Below are 23,785 nucleotides of genomic sequence, written 5' to 3' on the forward strand. Positions count from 1 at the left end.
GGTTGACATAGGAGATAGTACCAAGTTTGAAGCTCTCTTGGAACTTCGGTCAGCAGACATAGGTTTGGGTGAAACTCTGCATACAGTAATTCAACGCCAATACATTACCTGATGATGTATTTCAAGAAAAAAGGGAAAAATTTCAAAATCTTGAGTAAATTCACTGTATTTAAAGGTATCAAAGGCATTCAAATCTCCAAACTTTAAAGCCAAACTGTTTATAGCCATGTGACAACCTGTAAAGCTAAAACATTACATTTTACAAAAAAAAATTATAGTACAGTCAAGGTATTTCAACAATCGTTTTAATAATACGTTTGATGTAAGATATACTATACCGTACTTTACTATCAAAAGGGACTCGTAGTATACTGTACAGTAAAACCAACTGGTTTCTAAGACCTGCAATTTCTCATTAGTTCTGGTTACTCTTTACAATGATAAATGGTAAAAAGTCCGAGTCCAAAACATTCACCAGTTACACTTATCAACACTCATAAAAAACATTGGAATATTCTAATTTTCCAATAATTAGGATGTCAAACAAAACATAACTAAGGTACAGTAATCAATAATACCAAAGGCCTTCAACTTCCCAATTAACGGATTAGAAAGAAAAACACTCCTCAATTATGGATGAAGTTTATTGATAACATTATATACACAAAGCACAATGTACTTCACATAGGAATCCTTCTGTCCTATTAAAATTGAAAGATGTCGTCTACAGGTATAAGGAGATATCAAAACATAGGATGTGTACAGTATTTTGAATACTCTTCAAGTAAAATGAGAAGTTTCAACACTTGAAATTCACCAGCTCACAATACATTACATGAAATATAAATCAACACTTCTTTAATACTTCAAGTTATACAAATTTCACCGGAAAAATTATTACCTTATGCTTCATTCCATTTATAAGAAAGGAAAAAGAACATATACCTTATAATGTATGATTTCCAAACAAAATCACATACAATTACCTAAATGGAGTATTATTTTAAGAAGGTAATTTTTACATCATTGCAGTTCAATAAATTTCATTACTGAAATCTGACAGAATAAATGTTTGTATAGGAATTCCAATTTCATCGAACCTAAACCTACAAGACCGGTAACTCGTAACATTTTAAGTCTCGTCAAGATCTCGAAAAATTACTCTTAAAACTTGTGACTTAGCTTTTTTACTGAATTGTAGGACTAGGTAGTTCTTATGCTCATACTGGTCCTCAGCAGTTGCTTGATATGGTTTGGAGAAAAAATAAGAGTAAGCATCATATTTGGTGTGATTATTTGTTGTCCTTTCATTTGTCTTTTAACAACCTTTATCATGAAAACATACGTTAATATGTTGGGATACATCTGCAACATACCCAGAACAAAGTATAAAAAAAATTTTCTAGTTAATATTTTAAGTTCTCCAAACTTTCCAACAATCTGCAAAACCAAGCATGTTTTATACATTGTAACCATCTCAAAGAACCAAGGCAAAAATCTAAGAGTATAAGTAAATCTAAGACTTAAGCAGTGATGAATAAAGGAACAAATAATTATCGATTGCCAACTCACTCAATCCCAGTAGCGAAACCTCTAGATACGAAAGTTTCTGTATACTAAACTTCCTTTTACGAAATGATAAAAGATTTTTTTGCTTCATATTATGAAATAATATTCGGAATGCGAAACAAAATTTGGGTTGTTAAGTTAGGTGTATTGAAGGATTCAAATGTATTTGGATTAATTCCCTTTTATTTCATTATATGACAAAATCATGTTACGAAAGCCACTCCGGAACAAATGAATATCATATACAGAGGTATTACAGTAATTAGGTACTGAATTACCATAGTTCTGAAGAATATTAACTAAATCTGCAATGGCGAAGAAAAGCATTCATGATTTACCAATAAAATAAAAAAAAAGGATTTTGTTGGAAAAAGCAATCTACTCAACTATATTTGCCTTGGACTCCTTGAAAGTACAAACTTTTAACTATAAAAATACAACTATAACTTCCCTCGAATTAATTTCACTATGCTGCAAAGAAACCTGATTACTGTATACATGATTTTGAAACTTTCATTGCATTTTAGATTTCATGACTAATTTCTTAACTGTAGAACTGACTGACCTGACTTAGGAAAACCCTGTACAAACATTTATTCTTCAAGATATATAATAAAAGTTTTAAATAAAGTAGCTGCAACTTAGCTTTTACCACTGATATCTGTTAAAACATACGGATCCTTTATGAGAGCAAATACATCTGGTTATCAAAAATACCTACTAAAAACTGATCACTTCTGATTGAATTTATCAGAACATAAAAAAAATAATGTGAACAAAAAAAGCATACTTTGGTTTGCATTTTATTAAGCTGAGCAGGAAAAACAAATATATCCTGAACATTGGCTTTTCTCACCTTTCACCAAAGGGAACCAGCCAAAGTGAAGGAGTTTCTTATTAAAAAGTAAGTTTAAACAAATTCTTTCTGTTAAGAGTTCACAGAATTTGCCTTATCAATCTCACGCTATAATATTTACTTCATTGAATGGTTTATTGGTCGGCTAATGGTATGCTAATATTTCAAGTTTTTCGAGTAAATTATCACATATATAAAAAAAAATTCTAATGGTTTTCCATTAACATCTGAATGCATGGACTGTTGAAATTGTAATGAAAGGTACACTATGGCCATTTTCACACTTTTCTTTGCATTCGATAACAGACATGTTACAAGAAGACTGTCCATGGCTACACAACAGATACAAGCCAGTGATGCTGCATAAATACAACAGTCATTCACAGCCACCAACTATCCCTGCACCACCTCCACTCAACAATAACTCCCAAGCTTTCAAGATCTCAAGAGAGAAACAATGGAAAACTCAAAAACTTTTATCCAAATATCACTGACAGAATGAATAGATAGATCACTCGGATGATATTGGTTGAAATTCTTTTTGAAGGCTGTCCAGTACTGAATAACTTGAGTTGGTAATACTTGAAGGGAAACAGCAAGGAAAACTTTCAATGAGATCATATCCTTGACAATATGCATTCAAAAGCATCAAATTCTGGAGAAAGAATACAATTTATGTCTTCCTTTGCTTCTTCCACACTAATTCAGCATTTCATAATGGGACCAAAATTTTGTTAATCTGTTAATAAACACAGTTTACTCAATAGATTCCCAAATTTCTGATGTTAACTACCGATAGGTGTAACCAAAGCAAAGCATGAGTTGATGGCAAAATAAGTGTTCTGTATTAATGTGTACGCATATTAAATACACTAGAAAAATCTTTACCTTCAAAACTGCAACTATTCCTTAGAATGAAATTCCATCACATTTAGATATATAAAAATGAATGCAGAAATTTTTATAAATAACATTTTAATAGCGAACATGATCTTGGCAAAGGTCAAGCCATTATCCTTTCTCCTATTACTCAAAAACTAGCAAATTTATTCTTCAAGAATTGTACACATAAGGTACTTTGCAATATACTACATCAAATCAATAACATAAATGCTGCTCTCTAAATTACTTCAGTTTGTGTTCCAAAGAAAATAATTTTACTCCCCTTTCCCATCAAATTATTAGAAGTTTTTCAATAACCATCAAAGGTTTAAAAACCACAAACAAAGTTTACCGTTAAAATACATGTAACAACTAATGTCAGACATAAATTCAACTACAATATCATCATAGAGCACATCCTAACTTTGAACAAAAACTGTGTTTGAACCATACGAGTGAATGTGGTCTGTGGTCTGTCCCTCTTTAGCAATCTGGTAGTAATAAAGGTGGAAATGAGTGACTAGTAATAAAAGCCCAAAAAAAAAAAAAAAAATAAAGACACTGATCCGTGTATGTAGCCATCCATGATCTGCATAAAAGCGATAAAAGCTATGGAATAATAATTACTACAACAATAATAATAATAATAATCATAATAGTAGTAAAGCATTGTAAATTCCACACACGGAAACCTCTCCACACATGCACTGTTCAGAAAGGTGAGAAAAGTATACACACACACATTTATCACTTTTGTATTCTTTTTCTAAAAGTCATGAACACGATGTAGCTTTAGGATGACGAATGGCTAAAAAAATCTGCAGAAACAAAATTGATGAAAAGACCTTGGCTGGGGTAGATAAGTGTGGCATTATTTGTAGCCGCAATGAATATCTTAGCCCTTAAGAGGGTGGTCACCACTCAAAACTCTGGAGGCATCCTGCATTTCCAACCCACAAAAACCCTCCCTCCCCGCCCACGGCTCAACCAAATTCTTGCTTTTATTAAGGTTGTAATAGCTTTTTCAAAACACACCTACCCACAAAAAAACCACGTGGTTTGCAAAGTGAATCTACATCATACTTGACAGACATAACAGGTGATCATACAAATTGTTATTCATATATCATAATATTTCAGTGTTCTACTTGGTAATATTTCTAATGACTTTCAGTGCAACAATTAGTAGTTACGGTTGAAGCTACCAGAGCTTTTGGATCAGTAGAGGGAAGCAAGATCATCCAAGACAGACGCAGTGTAGAGAGTGGCAGGTGTGCGAAGACAGTAACGGCCGTCAGCACAACAGTAGCAGGAGCCAGTGGACCAGCCCTCTAGGCAACATCGTTGTTGTTAGCCCCTACGTATCCTTCTTCATTTCTTCGCCTTCATCTTCATCCTAAAAATAAATTTCTCTATCAAAGATGTTCTGGTTATTTCATCATGTGTATTTTCCCATTTAGTACAGAACCAAATTTTACAGCATACAGTACTGTATTTAAAAGGAAAACTACTTCCTTTCTTTGGCTACCTCAATCTGGCCACATCTGTTAAGTTTCAACCATAGCAAAATCATACCAAGCTTAACAGTTATTCTTCAAGATATACAAGTAGCTGTAAATACACCACCAGTACCCAATGTTATTCATATACCTGATTGAGGACAAGTAGGGTACTGTAAAACAAGTATTCCAACACTTATAAACAAAGCGTCATTACAGTAATGCATCACCATATCATAGTATACCTATCGGCACTCAGCACATCGCAGATCTTCAAATATACTACGTATAAATATATTTTGCGGACTCATTATATCGCTAGTTTCTGTGGGCCATTATGTTTTATTATATTTTAAGTTTAATAATGTGTAAAAAAATAATTTCTGAGCCTAAAATTCAATAGTAAATTAATAAAACCAAACAAAAATTGCATTATATAACATATCAACTCCTACTGTACTGTAAATACTGGAGATTTCTTGGAGTTTCGTGAGTACTGTTCCCTACAGTATTTTCACGGAAGACTACTGTATTGATGCCAGGCATATGATGAAACAAGACTAATATTGCTGGTTATCTAGATCCAGTCATTTGGATGTACAGTAATGCTTCCGAAACAAAATCGAATATTGAGAGAGAGAGAGAGAGAGAGAGAGAGAGAGAGAGAGAGAGAGAGAGAGAGAGAGAGAGAGATTTTAAGTTTTCCAGCATATCTCTCTCTCTCTCTCTCATAATCTTATGCATTGTTTACATTCAATTCAGCTGATCAACCCTGCCTAATCCGTCATCAATCTCAATTTTCGGATCAAATAACTCCGCCGATGCAAGATATTCTATAGTTTTTAGCTCTATGGTGCTTGATTATAAAGCCTCAATAGAGACTTAGCAGAGAAACAAAGATTTCATTTATAAAAAAAAAGAGAGAGAGAGAGAGAGAGAGAGAGAGAGAGAGAGAGAGAGAGAGAGAGAGAGAGAGAGAGAGAGAGAGAGAGAGAGAGAGAGAGAGAGAGAGAGAGAGAGAGAGAGAGAGATATGCCAGAAAACTTCAAATTTCTCTCTCTCTCTCTCTCTCTGTAATAAATGAAATCTTTGTTTCTTTGGTAAGTCTCTATTGAGGCTTTATAATCAAATACCACAGAGCTAAAAACTATAAAACATCGTGCATCGGCAGAGTTATTTGATCCAAAAATTGAGGTTGACGACGGACTAGGCAGGGTTGATCAGCTGATTTAAATGTAAAAAATGCATAAGATTATAATTAGCTGTTTTTAATAGAGTTGATAGGAAGCAATGTGGAATGTGATGAGGTTATATGAAATTGGTGGAAGGTCGTTGCAAGCCGTGAAAAGTTTCTACAAAGGTAGTAAAGCGTGTGTTAGGATAGGAAATGAAGTGAGCATTGGTTTCCAGTGAGAGTGGGGCTGAGACAGGGATGTGTGATGTCGCCATGGTTGTTTAACTTGTATGTTGTGGAGTGGTGAGAGCAGTGAATGCTCGTGTGCTTGGACGAGGATTGAAAATAATGACGAGAATGATTATGAATGGGAGGTAAAGCAGTAGTTGTTTGCGGATGATACTGTACTGGTTACAGATTCGGAAGAGAAGCTTGGCCGATTAGTGACAGAATTTGGAAGGGTATGTGAGAGAAGGAAGTACAGTTAATGTGGATAAGAGTAAGGTTATGAGATGTAAGAGGAGGGAAGGTGGTGCGAAGCTGAATGTCATGTTGAATGGAGAGTTACTTAAGGTGGATCAGTTTAAGTACTTGGGGTCTGTTGTTGCAGCAAATGGTGGAGTGGAAGCAGATGTACGTCAGAGAGTGAATGAAAGATGCAAAGTGTTGGGGGCAGTTAAGGGAGTAGTAAAAAATAGAGGGTTGGGCATGAATGTAAAGAGAGTTCTATATGAGAAAGTGATTGTACCAACTGTGATGTATGGATTAGAGTTGTGGGGAATGAAAGTGACAGAGAGACAGAAATTGAATGTGTTTGAGATGAAGTGTCTAAGGAGTATGGCTGGTGTATCTCGAGTAGATAAGGTTAGGAACGAAGTAGTGAGGGCGAGAACGGGTGTAAGAAATGAGTTAGCAGCTAGAGTGGATATGAATGTGTTGAGGTGGTTTGGCCATGTAGAGAGAATGGAAAATGGATGCTAAAGAAGGTGATGAATGCAAGAGTTGATGGGAGAAGTACAAGAGGATGGCCAAGGTTAGGGTGGATGGATGGAGTGAAAAAAGCTCTGGGTGATAGGGGGCTAGATGTGAGATCGGCAAGAGAGCGTGCTAGAAATAGGAATGAATGGCGAGTGATTGTAACGCAGTTCTGGTAGCCCCTGCTGCTTCCTCCGGTTGCCGTGGATGACTACAGAGGTAGCAGCAGTAGGGGATTCAGGGTTATGAAGCTTCATCCGTGGTGGATAACGGGGGAGGGTGGGCTGTGGCGCCCTAGCAGTACCAGCAGAACTCGGTTGAGTCCCTCGTCAGGCTGGAGGAGCGTAGAGAGGAAAGGTCCCCCCCCCCTCTTTTTTTATTTATTTGATGTTGGCTACCCCCCAAAATTGGGGAAAGTGCCTTGGTATATGTATATGTTTTCAATAATAAATAAGATATTAAAATGTGAATATTACATACATTATCATTAGATACAGTTAAGTGAAACACCAGAGAGAGAAGGTCGAAACAATATGACAGAGACAAGACAGGGGGAGGCGGTAGCGTGGGTGCGTTCAGATCGCCAGGTCCTTGCGATAGCACATTTCTGTGCCAAATCTAAGCTAATTCAAATGACTTAGCGAAATCAATGAATTTGGGAAATGCGAGAAGGAATGAAAAATGGGAATGGGAATACGTAGAATGAGGGACAAGAAAGGCTTTTAGAATGATTAATAAGATGAAAATGGCAAATTAAAGCTAGAAAAGAGAAGATGAATAAAATCGCAAAAAATAAAGAGAATCAAGAGTTGGAACGATACGTTGTAGATGTGTGTGGGAGAGCAAAGTAAATGTACGAATGGGATTTGGTAAAAGGATAAATGATATAATAATAGTAAGTGAAGGACAATAATAATGTGAAGGAGATATCATACTAATATTCATGATAGGTTATATCAGTGAGGTAATTCTGTGAAAGTGAATGGTCATATCAGTGGGATAATATCGTGAAGGTGAATATAGGTTGACGATGGACTACGAAGATTTGATCAGCTGATTTGAATGTAAACAATGCATGAGATTATAATTCGCTATGTATTTAATTATAATTCGATACTGAGAAGTGAATATTACATCCATTATTATTGGATACAGTTAATTGAAACACCAGTTTAATCAAAATCCAGTTTATTTCAAATATAGCTATAATTTATTTACCACAGTAACTGGATACACACTGTATAGATAGAGCTAGGATAGTGGCGCGCAGCGCTCTCAGAGTAAAGGAGCGCGGGCTATTTGAAATCATTGCCCAGCTTGAATTTTATTGCAATTTTTGTGAGAATTTTTAAATAATAGGTATTGCATTGTTCTTGGCCATCCCAATAGTATTGCCAACTATTAGAAATCAAATTCTTAATATTGGGTACACAATTAGCACCTATTTTTTTTACCTCCTTGGCCACGAAAAACTAAAACCGCGATTAACGAGGTCTGACTGTACTTAAAAATTCAATAATGATCCGAAAATAAAGACACCCACCTACTTCCAACTGTTTAAGTCTGAAAACCGGGGCCTCCTGATTAACAGTCAAATATAGCACTAAAATCAATACCAATCATACAAGCTTCCTGACCACAATCAATTGATTTCTGTGCAGCATTGGAGTTTATAATAAGAGGATGACTTGCTCCCAGTCTTTTATGAAAGCAAACTGTAAACTAGGGACATGATTCCCTTCGACATATAAATCTAGACATTTTCAAAAGTTTCAAAAACTTTAAATAAGTGAGTAATGGAAACTGGGTGGAATTCAAAACAAAAACTGGTAAATAATTACTGTACTAACAACATACCTGAAAATTAAGCCAACTCTGCTCTACAATAGCTGCTACACGTTTTTCATATTCACGTCGATTCTCTTGATAAAGCTGTGCTGCAAGACTATTTGCTGGTGAATTAGGATTAGGTTCATCCAGCAGCGACTATAAAGATGAAAAAAAACACACAAATCATATAGTAATACAGTACAGTACAATTAGCAAAGGGCATATCTAATTAATATTGATTAAAAAATGAGAATGTACTAGAATCTTTCAAGTAATAGTTTTATGAAACTTATTTCAAAATGTGCAATATAAAAGTAAGAAAAATTTGGTAAATTTTCTGTAAACTAAACACCTGAAAGCACACCAATGATGTAGAGAAAGATTGTGTGATAAAATCCTATCCCTTATGAATTTCTATAACTTTTTAATTCAATGTCCTGAAAAACAAAGAAATTATAACATTGAACGATAAAATCAGTACAATAATTGTCCTTACACCCACAATTCCCGCATAGGCTTACCTGTATCGAAGTAAGAATAGCAGCTACGTCATAAGTGGGGGACCATCTATTCTGTAAAATATCCAGGCATATACCACCATCGGCATATACATTAGGATGAAACATCTTGCTAACAAACTTCACCGTTGGAGGTTTGTTAGGGTACTCTTCTGTGAATTCCAAAGTCAATTTAAAAGTGCCATCTTCAAATGGGGTGTCGTGTGGTCTGTCAAAAAAGATGAAAAAATAAAAATCGATGTTTGGTTACTGCAATCTACTAACAATAGAAACTTTGCATTTATTTGACATTCCTGGTAAAGAAATCACGATAAGGCTGCCAAAAAGTACATACAATACAGTGTAGAAGGGAGAAAAAAAGAGAAAACAAATAAAGTATAACATAAATGAGAAATCACAAAATAATATTACAAATATATCAACAGTAACAACAATGAAAAGATAAGTCATATACAGTATACTATTCTATGATGCGAGACTTGCGTCAACATGTTTAACGGAAAGGTGTTTGCAATAAGTTTGAACTTTTGAAGTTCCCAGCATTTCAACTACCAGACCAAGATCATTCCATAATCTGGTCACAGATGGAATAAAACTTCTAGAATTCTGTGTAGTATTAAGCCATATGATTGCCAAGGTAATACTGTTAGACTTGACTGCATGCCTAGTACCATGTACTAGATGGTCCAGTTTGGGGAAGATCTGAATTCGAAGGATGGTCAGAATTATGAAAACATTTCATGCAAAATGCTTTCACATTGGATGACGGTGCCTGAGACTATCGTCGAGATCAGGAATACGGAAATTAATAGACAGCAAACTTTCGTTCAATTGAAATGAGTCAGCACCAGATGATCAGACAGATGATGATAATCAGACAAAAGAACAATAATTAAAAAGTGGTAGAATGAAAGAATTAAAAAATTTCCTCATAACAGACTGATCAGCAAAAATCTTGCAAAAGTTTCTATATTCATTATAACATTTTTTTTGCCATTAAATAAAAGTTTCTCAAATCTAAATTTGCACCCAAGGATCACGACTACAAGTTTCAATGAGTTCTATAGTGTTAAGGAGACATCGTCAATGAAAACATCTGGATGTTGAGTGTCAAATGTCCTTGTCCTTCCTAGAATCATACTTTGAGTTTTGTTAGGGCTTGACGTCATCCCCTGAATCTAATGGCATACACTAATTTGATCTCGCCTAAGAGAGTCTGCAATAAAACTTACTAAATTCAGGAGATGGAATCGATGCAAAGAAAGAAGCTTTTCTGCATAGGCAACAAGCTTGTCATTTAGGCCAAACCACTTATGTGTATATACAGTATGAAAAATAATGGAGCAAAAATAACCTCTGAGGAACACCAAATGTTACATTCCTATAGCCACAATGGTGCCCCTTTAACTAGTTTTAGGAATGGATTCCTTAAAAATTCAATAATTATGCCAAAATCCATCTACTACCATCAGCTCAAACTTGAAAATAAAGGAAACATAATTAACATGGTCAAAAGAAGCTTTAAAATGAAAGCCAATCAAACTTCTGGACCAGAATCAATAAGATTTCTGTATAGCAATGAAAATTTTAAGAAGAGCATTACATGCTTCAAGGACCTTGCAAAACCCAAACAGCAAATTAGGGAACAAATGGCCATCAGCATACCTATTTAGAAGTTTTGACAAAAGACATTAAAAAAATTTTCTTTAATAACATGGGAGTTATGGAAATTTGCCTGTAATCAGTAAGGCTAGAGCTATAACAAACATTAACAAAATACTGTAGGAGAAACACTACCATTTCTCCAGCAAGTAGAAAAAGATCCTCTTCTAACATGAAAAAAAATAACAGAACTCGGCAGTCTTTATAATAACAAAGGAAGCACTGCTCACCAGCCCATCACAGAATGGCCACTTTTTTCCTAGCACCTTAGAATGAGAAGAGTGGTTCAGGAGGAAAATTTCAAAGGACTCAGGTTTGTACAGCTAGAAAAAGTACAAATTTTCTATTTGTTTCTTCACATATACAAAATTTTCATCTTTAAAATAGCAACACTCACTCAATGACAAGAGGAATCCCGCAAAACCAAACTGGAAGATTCATCTTTTCACTGGACAGGTCATCCCGTCTAGTCTACAAGCGTATTTGCGCAAACACCTCTACTGTGTTGTCAACTTCCAAGAATACACCTGCTTGTTAGCCCAATGTCATTAACAGGGGAGCACCTGTAGTTGCTAAGGGTCCCATCAACAACTACTCTTTGCAATCTATTATTTAATAATTCAATAACAATGATAAGAAAAGACCTATTCACTCCCAAGTATTTGAGTTTGAAAACAAGGGCCTCATGATTAACACGGTCAAAGGCGGCACTAAAATCAAGGCCGATTATATGCACTTCTCACCACAAACAAGAGTTATTGGGTCCTTTGATTGACCAGACAGTACTACATTAAATCCTTCTAGCAATGGTTCATTTTTCCTTTGCCTACACATACACTGATTAGTCTCTCCTATTTATTCCATATTCTTCTCCGTCCTCATACACCTAAAACACTGAGAATACCAAACAATTCTTCTCTCCTCAAGGGGTTGACTACTGCACTGTAATTGTTTAGTGGCTACTTTCCTCTAGGTAAGGGTAGCAGATACTCTAGCTATGGTGAGCAGCTGTTCTAGGAGAAAGACACTCCAAAATCAAACCATTGTTCTAGAGTCTTAGGCAGTCCCATAGCCTTTGTACCATGGTCTTCCACTGTCTTGGGGTAAAGTTCTCTTCCTTGAGGGTTCACCCAGACACACTATTCTTTTGATATTCTTCTATTTCAATGTTGTTACTGTTCTTAAAATGTTATTTTAATTGTCAATTACTTCTCTTAGAGTTTATTTCCTTGTTTACTTTCCTCACTGGGCTATTTTTCCCTGTTGGAGCCCTTAGGCTTATATCATCCTGCTTTTCCAAGTAGGTATGTAGCTTAACTAATAATAACTATATTGCATCCTGCTTTTTCAAGTAGGGTTGTAGCTTAACTAGTAATAATTATATTTCTGTATAGCATTAGAAATTGTAAGAAGAGCATTACATGATCCAAAGCCTTTGCAAGAGCCAAATTGCAAACTAGGGAGGGAACAAATTATTACCTTCAGCATACCTATTTAGATGTTTTGCCCAAGTTTAGATATGGGATTTATGGAAATGTGGCAGTAACCAGCAGGCCTGGAACTACCACAAACATTTACATTACAGTCTAACATTACCAACTCTCCATCAAGTACAAACTGAACCTGTTCTTGCCAACTGGTGAAAAATAACAGAAAACTTGGGAGCTACGAAATCAGGTGCTTTATAAAAAGAACCAAAGGAAAGCAAGCTTTAATTTCACATGACCAAACACAAACTACTTCATTTAGCCTCAGGTAAACAGAAATAAAGGTGATCAAGTTTCCCATTTCTCTGATCAATGTCAATCAGCCAAAAGGGTTGACTTTGACCGAGTGACAGAGCCTTCTGGTACATGTAAAGAAGGATCTATTAAGGATAATCCAAAAAGTGCAGATTTAAGGGTAGCCCACCAGTCAGAATCCTGGGTTGTAACAAAGGGGATCTTTTATGGTAAAATTGTATCCTTTTCAGTTGAACCATAAAATATAAGAGCTTTAAACGAAGTATAGTTTTTCCAAGTCGAACCTAATGATATGTCTCCTGATCTTCCAAATAAGCAAGTCTACAATCATCATTGAACCATGGTTTGTCAATCATTCAATATTTCAAAATACGAGAAGGAACACGCTTATCAGTAGAACTTCAAAAGTCCAAACTTGCAGCTAATGTTTTTATGTTGAACAGGCTGTCATATGTCCTTTTATAGATTATATATGAAATATCAAAAATTTTAAGTAATTTTTATTTTTCGTAACATACTTACCGAGAATTACTTTCTTAGGAGAGTCACTTGGTGTCTCTTTCTCGACCAAGATTTTTGGCGCCGCTATCCCCCACCCCGTTCTCCATACAGGCCTACCCCCGCCGCCAAAGGATGCGCCCCGAGGGCAGGATTAGGGCAGGTCACTGCTTCTCTGGGCCATTCTCCTCATTAAGTCCGTCGTATAGCCCAACTTGGCAATGGAAGGATGGCACTCGGGGACAGAAGGGAGGGCCATTACCCGAAAGTAATTCTCAGTAAGTATGTTAGGAAAAATAAAAATTACTTAAAATTTTTTATTTGTTCCAACACGAAACTTACCTCGAATTACTTTCTTAGGAGACTTATACTTTAGGAGGCGGGAGTGCTATTCTGACACTTGACTAGGCACGTAGGGCCTAGAGGGCTATGGAATGCGGGGGCCTATCAGAGTACGGGAGTGAGGGTAACCGCGCCACCTTACGCTATTACCTAAGATTTTACCTCTTAAAAAAATTCTTCTGACGATTTCCTCCGGATGTAGTCGCGAAGAATGTGTTCATCGTTGGGTACAGCCTCTGGCCTTACCGTTACACAGCCCGGAGGGCGGCCATGACTGTCCCAATGGAGAACCCGTCCAAGGATTTCCTTGAATAACCCTTGAGGTAGTGGGCAGTAAAGGTTGACTGGTGCGACCAAGTACCTGTCTGTAGGATCTGCCTCACCGCCATGTTTCTCTCGAAGGGCAAGGGGGTGCTCAGACCCCTGATGTCATGGGTCCGGGGAGTGCTTGGCACTGTCATTTTATCCTCTTCATAGGTTCCAGAGATGCCTTGTCTCAGCCAGCAGGAAATGGTGTTCTCGGAAACTTGCTTCCTATTAACACCTGTGGAAACGAAGAGGCTCCTGATACCTGGTCGGAGTGAGAGAAGTCGAATGACAAACCATGTATCTCGCCCACTCTCTTATCGGACGCCAAGGCCAGCAAGAAGACGGCCTTGAGGGTGAGATCTTTGTTCACGATATCTTTCAAGTGTTCAAAGTGGGAGCGACACATCATCTTCCGGACCTTGCCTAAGTCCCACTGGGGAACCTTTCCCGCCTGAGGGGGGTAAGACTGCTCGAAGCTTTTGACAAGCACCGCTATGTGTCTCGAGGCCCCCAGGACGATGCCCTTCAGGAGGAAGACTTGGCCTAAGGCAGCCCAAACCCCTTTTTATGGCTGGGATTGACATCTCCGCTTTGTCCTTGAGAAACACCAGAAAACCTGTCATGTCTGGGACAGAGGCCTTAAGAGGTCTAATGTGCCTCTCAGCGCACCACTTCGCGACGGAGGTCCATTTTGTCTGGAAGACCGCGGTTGGCGACTTCTTAGGAATATAGACATTCTCTTAGCCGTGGAGGAAGAATATCCTTCTTTCTTCAGGAGCCGCTCTTAGTCTTCAGTCGTGAAGACGTAGGGAGAGAGGCCTGTCGTGGAGCTTGAGAAAGTGAGGCTGGTGCAGAAGGTCTGACCTGATGGACAGAGGCCACGGCGGTTGACTCGATAGGTCTTTTAGATCCGCGAACCACTCTCTCTCCAGCCACCAGGGCGCTACCAAAGTCATCTGTAGGTTTCGAGCCGTCTTTACTCTGCTGAGCACTTGTCTTATCAGCGTGAAAAGGGGGGAAAGGAGTACACATCCAGATTGTCCCACTTGTGCTGAAAAGAGTTTTCTAAGGAAGCTTTCGGGTCTGGTACAGGGGATCAATAGACTGGGAGTTGGGCGTTGAGGTTGATGCAAAGCGGTCAACCACCGGGGAACCCCATCGTTGAATGATGAGCTTGGCTATTCCTGGGAGAAGGGACCATTCCGTCCCTACTATGTGGCCCATTCTGCTGAGGCCGTCGGCCAGAACGTTTTACTTCCCGGGAATGAACCTTGCTAACATCACCCCTTGATTTCCTTCCACTCAATCTAGATTCTCTATGGTGAGATCGCACAACTCCTTCGATTACAAGTACCCTGCTTCTTCATGTATGCCACTACCGTGGCGTTGTCGCTCATCCACGCCACGGTATTCCCCTTTAGCAGACTTGCGAAGTGTAGGCACGCCTTCTGGACTGCTTCCAACTCCAGGACATTGTGTGGAGTTGCCTCTCCCCTTCCAACCAGGTCTCTCGTGCCGTTTCGTCGAGGGGAAGGGCTCCCCATCTCTGGTTGGAGGCGTCTGTGAACAGTAGAAACTCGGGAGGGCCGGTCCCGAAGGACGTCCCCTTGAGTGAGTTCGACTGGCAATGTCACCATTCTAGGGAGGGTCTCGTGTCTGGAATGACTGGGAATAGCACCTGCTGCGAACCCGTCTGTCACCAGAGGTTCCTGAGATTCCATTGGACGGATCTGAGCCTTACCCTCCCTTGGGGAACTAGGTTCACCAGTGAGACCAGGTGACCTACCAGCCTCTGCCCGTCTTCCGCCCCCCCTGGGGTGTTCTGACAGGAACGGCTGACTAATGAGCCTGAGGTTACTTATCTTATTCTCCGAGGGAAAAATTCTCCCCGAAAAATGTCTAATGTTATTCCTCAGTAGTTCATTCCGGTGGAAGGGGATAGATTTGACTACTTCGGGTTGATTCAGTTCCCCAGATCCTTGCAAAACTGGAGGAGACTTCTCCCTTGTCCCTCCAAGAGGACCTTTGAGGCGGGAAGAAGCCACCAGGCGTCCAGGTATCTGATAAGGCGTATGCCTCGTTCGTGCGCCCCCACTGCGACAGCCGTGGGGACTCTCGTGAACACTTGGGGCGCTGTTGACAGACCAAAGAAAAAAGGGGGTCCTGAATTGCAGGATCTGGGAACCCTGTTTCACCCGGAGGAACTTCCGACCCGAGGAGTGGACCGGAATCTGGAAGTACGTCCTTGGGGTCGATGGCCATCCTACAATCTTTCTCCCTCAAGGACCGCCGGACTGAATTCTGCGTGTCCATTTTGAAGTCCGTCTTCTTGACGAACCTGTTGAGAGCTGACAGATCTATAACTGGTCTCCACCCCCCGGTCGCTTTTTCTACCAGGAATAGGCGACTGTAGACACCTGGCCCTGGGAGAAAAACTCCTTCCATGGTACCCTTTTCTAGCATGGACGACACCTCCTCTTGAAGGGCGGTCCTCTTTAACGGGTCTTTGGGATCTAGCTATTCTATCCGGTTGGCCGGAAAAAGCGTGAGTGGTTCCGTTAGGAATGGAAGTCCGTAGCCCTTCTTAGTAAGGACACTGTCCAAGGTTCCGCTCCTTGAGCCCTCTATGCTTGCCAATGACGTCTGAGTCATCCTCCAACCCGAGGGTTGGGTGGGGATAGGGGGCTTCCCACTCTTATCTTCTTCTAGAGGGGCGGCCTGATCTGTCTCCCCTAGAGGCGGGGTATCCCGACCTGAAGGAGCTAGAGGGCGCTGGAGCTCCCCTGCGGAGGGGCTGAGGCGTTGCGGACCAGGGGGAAGAGGGGGGCTTCTCTCCTCGTAGTGCTGGTAGATGCTTGGGGTGTCGCGGCACTATCCGAGACAGACCTCTTATAGGGCGGTCTCCTAGGAGTCGTAGGTCTGGGGACGTTAGTCTCCTTCTATTTCAAGACCTTCTCCATTATGGTTTCTAGTTCCTTCCGAGGAAACAGAGACTCTCCCCACAAGGGAAAGCTGCGAATGGCTCGCGTCTCCCTGTCTGGTGCCTTCCAAGACACCTTCGCCAGAACAGTGTCTCGCTTCCAGAACACCCAGTTAGCTGTTAGTGTGAGAGACTGATATGTCAATAACCTAAGGGTTGAAGGCCTTGCTGGACAGGGTCCTCGGGGTCACAGGAGGCTTGTACACCTCCCAAAGAGTAAGCCCACCAGTCCAGCCAAGAGGGGGACGTTTACAAGTCCCTCGACATTTTCTCCATCATGGAGGCTCCTGCTGACGAGAACCAGACTGGGGCTGAAGAGGCTCTACTGTCTGAAACACCTTGACTAAGGATGTCCTGCTGATCCTCAAAAAGGCTTGACTTCCAGGAAACTACATCTGTAGTTGCAGGTTCCGGTACTTGTGGTGTCTTCTGCAAAGGCTAACCACTCTCCTATAGACGGAGTCCTCCGTCAGGGAGCGCTCCTCTCCGTCAGCCGAGGATCCGGCTTGGGGCCGGGGAGCTGGGTTACCGGGCACGCCGACTGGACGTCTAGCTCTTTGGGGCCAGGGGCGCCGTCCTGCCGAGGTACTGGATTTCATCTGTGGGGACGTCCGCACCAGGGGCCTGGGTTAGCGCAAGCAACGCTGGTTCAGCGGGGACTCTCGTCGGCCCAAGGCTCTGGGTGCCGAGGATGCGGTTCCCGTGGGCTGACCCGACAGCGGGAACCGTTCCTTCCGACCAGAAGGCCGCACCAGCCGGGCTGGTTCGGCCAGTCCGTCCGACCAGAAGCGCGTTTCCCCCGCTGGGCGGGGTTAACCGGAGTCTTCGGGGACTTACGCTTACCTGTAGAGTCCTTCCTACCGCTTGATCTCGAGGCACCGGGTCACCGGGCACTCCCCGGACGCTTCGGTTCCGGAATACCAGGCACCCCCTTGCAGTGGTATCGGTTTTCCCCGGCGGGGAGCTCCGCACCAGGTTCGGGGTCAGAACCGGCAACACCGTACCGTCGAGGACTACTGTACGTGTACTCTCTCCGGGGGACGCGGGCGCGGATCCTTGTGGGCTGACCCAACGGAGGGAACCGTTCTTTCAAGCTGTGCTGATTCGGCCAGGCTGCCCGTAAGAAGCCCGGTTACACCTGCGGGCGGGCTGGGGGACGCGGATGCAGATCCCCGGCTGACCCGACGGAGGGAACCGTTCTTTCAAGTCCGAGGGCCGAACCAGCTGTGCTGATTCAGCCAGGCTGCCCGTAAAGAAGCCCGGTTACACCTGCGGGCGGGCTGGGGGACGCGGACGCGGATCCCTGTGGGCTGACCCGACGGAGGGAACCGTTCCTTTTAAGTCTGAGGGCCGAACCAGCTGTGCTGATTCGGCCAGGCTGCCCGTAAAGAAGCTCGGTTACACCCGTTGGCGGGGTGAACCGGAAGCTTCGCGGTCTTACGCCTGCCTGAAGAGGCCTTCTCGCATTTCTCCCTGCGAGGGTTATATCTGCGTCTGGAGGATGGCCTTCGTGGTGAGAAAAAACCCTGGTTTGTCGGTCCGGGGAACGCTGCCATACTGACCTGAGAGGCTCCTTCTCGGCGAGGCCCTCGGCTGCAGAAGAGACTGAAAAATACGCTAAGAGATTGGAGAAGAATAAGGGACATTTTCCCCCACATGGGGTCATCAGAGGAGACGTGGCCTGCTTGCACCAGGACTCCGTCTCCCCACACACTCTCGAAAGTAGTACTTACCTCGAACTACTTCTTAAGAGTTATCTTCTTCACAATAAACCAACCTCGTCTCCTACTCTGGGTAGGAGAGGGTGGTAGGGAAGCTCTGTCAGGCGGGACGCCCGGCGCTAGTCGTCTTAGGCGAACCCTTCGTCGCCTACTTCTCTTGGTGCTATACCGCACCCACTCAAACTCTTGGGGAAGAGCAATGGGCACTTCCCCGCAACTGACTTACCTCGTCCCCTACTCTGGGTAGGGGAAGATGGCTGTATAAGAATCTCTATTCGACGAGGCATCGGGAATTAAGTTGGCGAGGAGAGGCACGTCTTCCTATGAGCCTCTTGGATGTATTCTTCCTTTTGGTGCCGAAGTGCACTCACTGCACTACGTTCCAGGACCAGTAGTCCTGACACGTGGTTGAAGGGGAACATAAGCTGCCCCTACTCGGCTAACACCGGGGATAAGGGGAGGAAGAATGATTTATGTAAAAATTGGTCCTTTCAGCTATTAATTCCTTGAAGAAAATCAAGGAATACTGTTCCATAACGCACACAACGCACGACACAAGCACTAAGGAAATGAATTAAACACCGGGTAAGGACACGGTTGAAAAGTGAACGCACAGGAACACTTGGGAAGCACACTGCAAAAAAACACAAGTCCCCACGCTGGGAACACGTGGAAACTAAAAGCGCACAAAGGATCGAGAGATACTGAGAGTGAGGTGTTGAACACCTCACGACCAAGGACTTAATGAGGAGAATGGCCCAGAGAAGCAGTGACCTGCCCTAATCCTGCCCTCGGGGCGCATCCTTTGGCGGCGGGGGTAGGCCTGTATGGAGAACGGGGTGGGGGATAGCGGCGCCAAAAATCTTGGTCGAGAAAGAGACACCAAGTGACTCTCCTAAGAAAGTAATTCGAGGTAAGTTTCGTGTTGGAACAAATCTGTTTTAATGTTGTTGATGTGTTTAAAATATTTTGTTTCAATTGTTCATTACTTCTTATATCCTTCATTATTTCCTTATTTCCTTTCCTCACTGGGCTATTTTTCCCTGTTGGAGCCCTTGGGGTTATAACATATTGCTTGTCCAACTAGGATTGTAGCTTAGCTGGTAATAATAATAATAATAATAATAATAACAGATTCTCATTCAAGAACAGACTCTTGCCCTTTTATGCAATTGCGACCAATTCAAATGAAAAAGAGAACTCAAAATGCCATTCCAGTCTGCTTGAGCTTTTACATAATAATATGACACATCAGGCACAGGCTGCTCAGTCCTAATTACTAACAAAACCAGACATGATCAGACATCCCAACTGAAAAAACATTTATTTGTCATAACACCATAGGGAATTGGTGGACATTAGGTCCAAGCAGTTACCATACCTGCGAGTAGCTTCACTTGTGATTTGCTCAGCCTGAAATAGTTATGCCTACCACACATTACTACGACCGAAATCTCATGACATCCACATTCATAGCATGGCTTAAGAGAAGCAGGGTACTCAGTTTTATTATAGACCACCATTCCCCCTTGCCCTAGGAATGGCATTCTGTCTCAAAATTATTAGTTTCTTAAAACCTAAAATAAGGAGCTCAGACAAGTACCTCACTTAAGAGACCGGCATTTCTGAGCGTAAGAGAACATCACACTGCCTGAAGGCAATTGTAAAATTTCCATTATCACCATGCAGTCCATGAATATTGCAACACATTAGTAACAATAGGGAATTCTGGGAATCTTTGATCCTGGATTTTTGCTCAACATCTCCACATAGAATAAGAATTAAAAGTAATAAAATTCTCATCATATAGTACTTGAAAACAAGCTTAACAATAATGATAACAAAAACAAGTATATGACTATATATAACGCAACTCATATAACATTAACTAAAGACAAAATGTCAGATAAAATTGGCAGAGCCGACACACCATTCAAGGCTAAGTACTCGCCAGGATAGCCATTTAAACTGAAGGGAGAAGAGTAGCGATGGTTTTAAATATTAATACAGGAGGAAGTTCAAGAAACAGACAGGGAAACACACTTGATTAACCACCAGGCATTAATGGCCTCTCTATTAAGCCTGCTCAACACACCATTAAAAAAAAAAAAAACAAGAGAAAACATGGAATAATATACCCCAGTTCACCCTCAAACTTTGAACAATCTGTTTTCACAAATTATTTTTTCTTCTTTAGGAGTAGCCGGTATTGTGTCTGAAGGCTCAGCAGCTCAGGAAAATCTTTTAAGGGGCCGGCTGGCTAATGCCAATTTTTAATGATAGGACTTCGACATTGATACCACTTAGGACATCATACTGCATAAGATTTTTGCCTCTGACCTTTGGTTTTGGGACGCCAGGGCGATTTATTCTGAAAATTAGTGTTTTTCCAATTCTATCTCATCCGATAATTATTACAAAATCTGGGATTCCTACCCTATATAGACCTCCAATAATATTAAATTTTCTTTCTAAAAGTAATTTTTTTGTCAGATATGAATTTTTTTTCATTATGGTAAAAAATAAACCCTAAAAATCAGGGGAAAAAATTAAGAAAAAAACATTAAACAAATCTTTGAAAAAAAAAGGCTCCATTTCATTGTTTTATAATGTAATTCTAAGTTATATATCAAATTTCAATGCTAAATCTTTAGAACTAAGGGAGGATATTGAATTTGAAGGTCAATATGCATAGTTTTGAGATACTGTACAGGAATTCAAAGTTTTTCTTTGTATTTTGACAAAGACAATATCAATAAATCGTGATTATGAATTTTATGTTCTTTTTTGGGTATTAATGTAAGAAAAAGTTATTTATCATAATTTAATATAAAATGAAGATCCTTTTGCTCAATATATTGCTTCTTTTGGCTCCTGTGAGGCAAGGAGGCCACTCCTCTATCCACAACAGTCACTCACTCTCTCTCTGCACTACCCATATTACCCTCTTCTGAACTCTTAATAGAGCAAATTTTCTTCTTTCTTGCAAGATGTTGAACTGATCTTTTCCTCATTGAAATGATAAAATTCTTACCGAAAACGAGAAAAACAAACAAAATGAGTGAATGTCAGAGGACATTCAAAGTTTTTCTTTGTATTTTTACAAACACAATATTCTTAAATCCTGATTATTATGAATTTTATGTTCCTTTCTGGATATCGATAAACGAAAACAAAATTATTTATCATAATTTACTCATAAACGAAGATCCTTTTGCTCAACATGTTGCTTCTTTTGCTCGTATCGGGCAAGGCCGTTGCTTCTCCATTCACACAACTCACTCACTCTGCACTACTGATACTACCCTCTTCTGAACTCTTATTTTTTTTTTCCCTTATGTTAACAAGATGTTGAAATTGTCTTTTCCTCTTTGAAAAATTAAAATTCTTGCCGAAAACAAGAAAAACGTAAAAATTAGTAAATGTCGGAGGTAAAACTCAGGCATATACTCTCTCTGAGGTTTGTGGTAGAGTGGGGCGAAAACATCGTCTACGACTCGTGGAAGTTATACAGATGCCATTGTTCACAATTTCTTTTACATTAAAATGTAAAAATTATCAAAGTTTACGATAACAAGAAATACTGCATTTTCTAGCAGGGAACAATCTTTATGGTTTATTGAATTACCTTTACCAATTATCCTGTAACTATGAAAGTAAGAGGAATTTTGACAAAATATTCTCCATTGTCATATGAAGCTTAGTGAATTTTTTCAGGATTTTGTTTTTTTCTTCCAATACGCCCAAATATTGGCATTCCAGCCAGCCCCTTAAGTGCATTCTCATACTGGACTGAGAACACAATCGAGGTAAAACTATGTAGGGGAAAGGACGACAGCTTAAAGGTCAGAATCATCAGAGGCCAAGGTATTCCTAGCTCCAGTAATAGTTTTATGTCAGAAGGCTCAGGAAAATCCTTCAGTGTATTCTTATACTGGACTAAAAACGGAAGAGGGGCAAACTCTGTAGGGGAAAGGACGACAGCTTAAAGATCTGAATCATCAGAGGTTAAGATGGTGCTCCTAGCTCTCATGCTCTCAGAGGCTGGAGAAGTACAACAGGCTTCAGTTACTGATGAGCAAACGGCCAGTCTTAGTCAGACATCATGATGATGACATTTCCACAGGAAAGAGGTCACAGGAACTTCATGAAGAAATGCCACAATAAGGTGTAATGTCCTTAGTGACTTTCCGGGGCTAAAAAGACACTGACGAAGAAGGGTACCACACTCAATGGCCGTAAAAATGATATTTTAATTATAAAATAAATTTTTGAATATACTTACCCGGTGAATATATAATAGCTGCAACTCTGCGGCTCGACAGAAAACACACTCAAAAAACTCGCGAGCGATCGCTATGAAGGTTGCGGGTGTGCCCACCAGCGCCAACTGTCGGCCAGATACCACTCTTGTATGTAAACAAAACCTTCAATTCTTCTCGTCCCGCTGCGTCTCTATTGGGGAGGAAGGGAGGGTCATTTAATTTATATATTCACCGGGTAAGTATATTCAAAAATTTATTTTATAATTAAAATATCATTTTTAAATATTTAACTTAGCCAGTGAATATATAATAGCTGATTCACACCCAAGGAGGTGGGTAGAGACCAGAGTTAATTATGTTTACAGCGTATAAGCTAAGAGTTTTTTCATTTTGACAGTTATCAATATAACAAAACCAAAATATATAGGTACCTGGTAAGGCAGTTGACTTAGACGATTACTCTGCCTTGTAAGTCTGTCTTCCTCACGGAGCCCAGCGATCCTCTTAGGATGCTGAAAGACTCCCAGAAGCTGAAGTATCAAGGGTTGCAACCCATACAACAGGACCTCATCAAACCCCTAATCTGGGCGCTCTCAAGAAATGACTTTGACCACCCGCCAAATCAACCAGGATGCGAAAGGCTTCTTAGCCTTCCGAACAACCCATAAAACAATATTAAAAACATTTCAAGAGACAGATTAAAAGGATATTGGAATTAGGGAAGTGTAGTGGTAGAACCCTCACCCACTACTGCACTCGCTGCAACGAATGGACCCAGTGTGTAGCAGTCCTCGTAAAGAGTCTGGACATCTTTTAAGTAAAATGACGCGAACACTGACTTGCTTCTCCAAAAAGTCGCATCCATAATACTTTGCAGAGATTTATTTTGCTTGAAGGCCACGGAGGTTGCTATATCTCTAACTTCGTGCGTCTTAACCTTAAACAAACATCGGTCTCTCTCAT

The 23,785-nt window shown here is 40.6% G+C and overlaps 1 protein-coding gene across 1 annotated transcript in view; it reads right to left on the bottom strand.

Annotated features, from left to right (window-relative positions):
* Positions 1-628: 628 nt before the first annotated feature.
* The window catches only part of Ubc6 (ubiquitin conjugating enzyme 6), a 48,527-nt gene continuing 25,370 nt past the window's right edge, over positions 629-23,785 (bottom strand). Inside the window, exons 3-5 of the mRNA XM_068374237.1 lie at positions 9,307-9,511; positions 8,813-8,941; positions 629-4,703 (exon numbers count right to left, since the gene is read on the bottom strand). Coding sequence (XP_068230338.1) covers positions 4,665-4,703; positions 8,813-8,941; positions 9,307-9,511 — 373 coding nt within the window. The 3' untranslated portion in view covers positions 629-4,664. The remainder of the gene's footprint in view (positions 4,704-8,812; positions 8,942-9,306; positions 9,512-23,785) is intronic.

The sequence above is a fragment of the Palaemon carinicauda genome, chromosome 5, assembly GCF_036898095.1.
Source record: "Palaemon carinicauda isolate YSFRI2023 chromosome 5, ASM3689809v2, whole genome shotgun sequence".
NCBI classification, from domain to species: domain Eukaryota; kingdom Metazoa; phylum Arthropoda; class Malacostraca; order Decapoda; family Palaemonidae; genus Palaemon; species Palaemon carinicauda.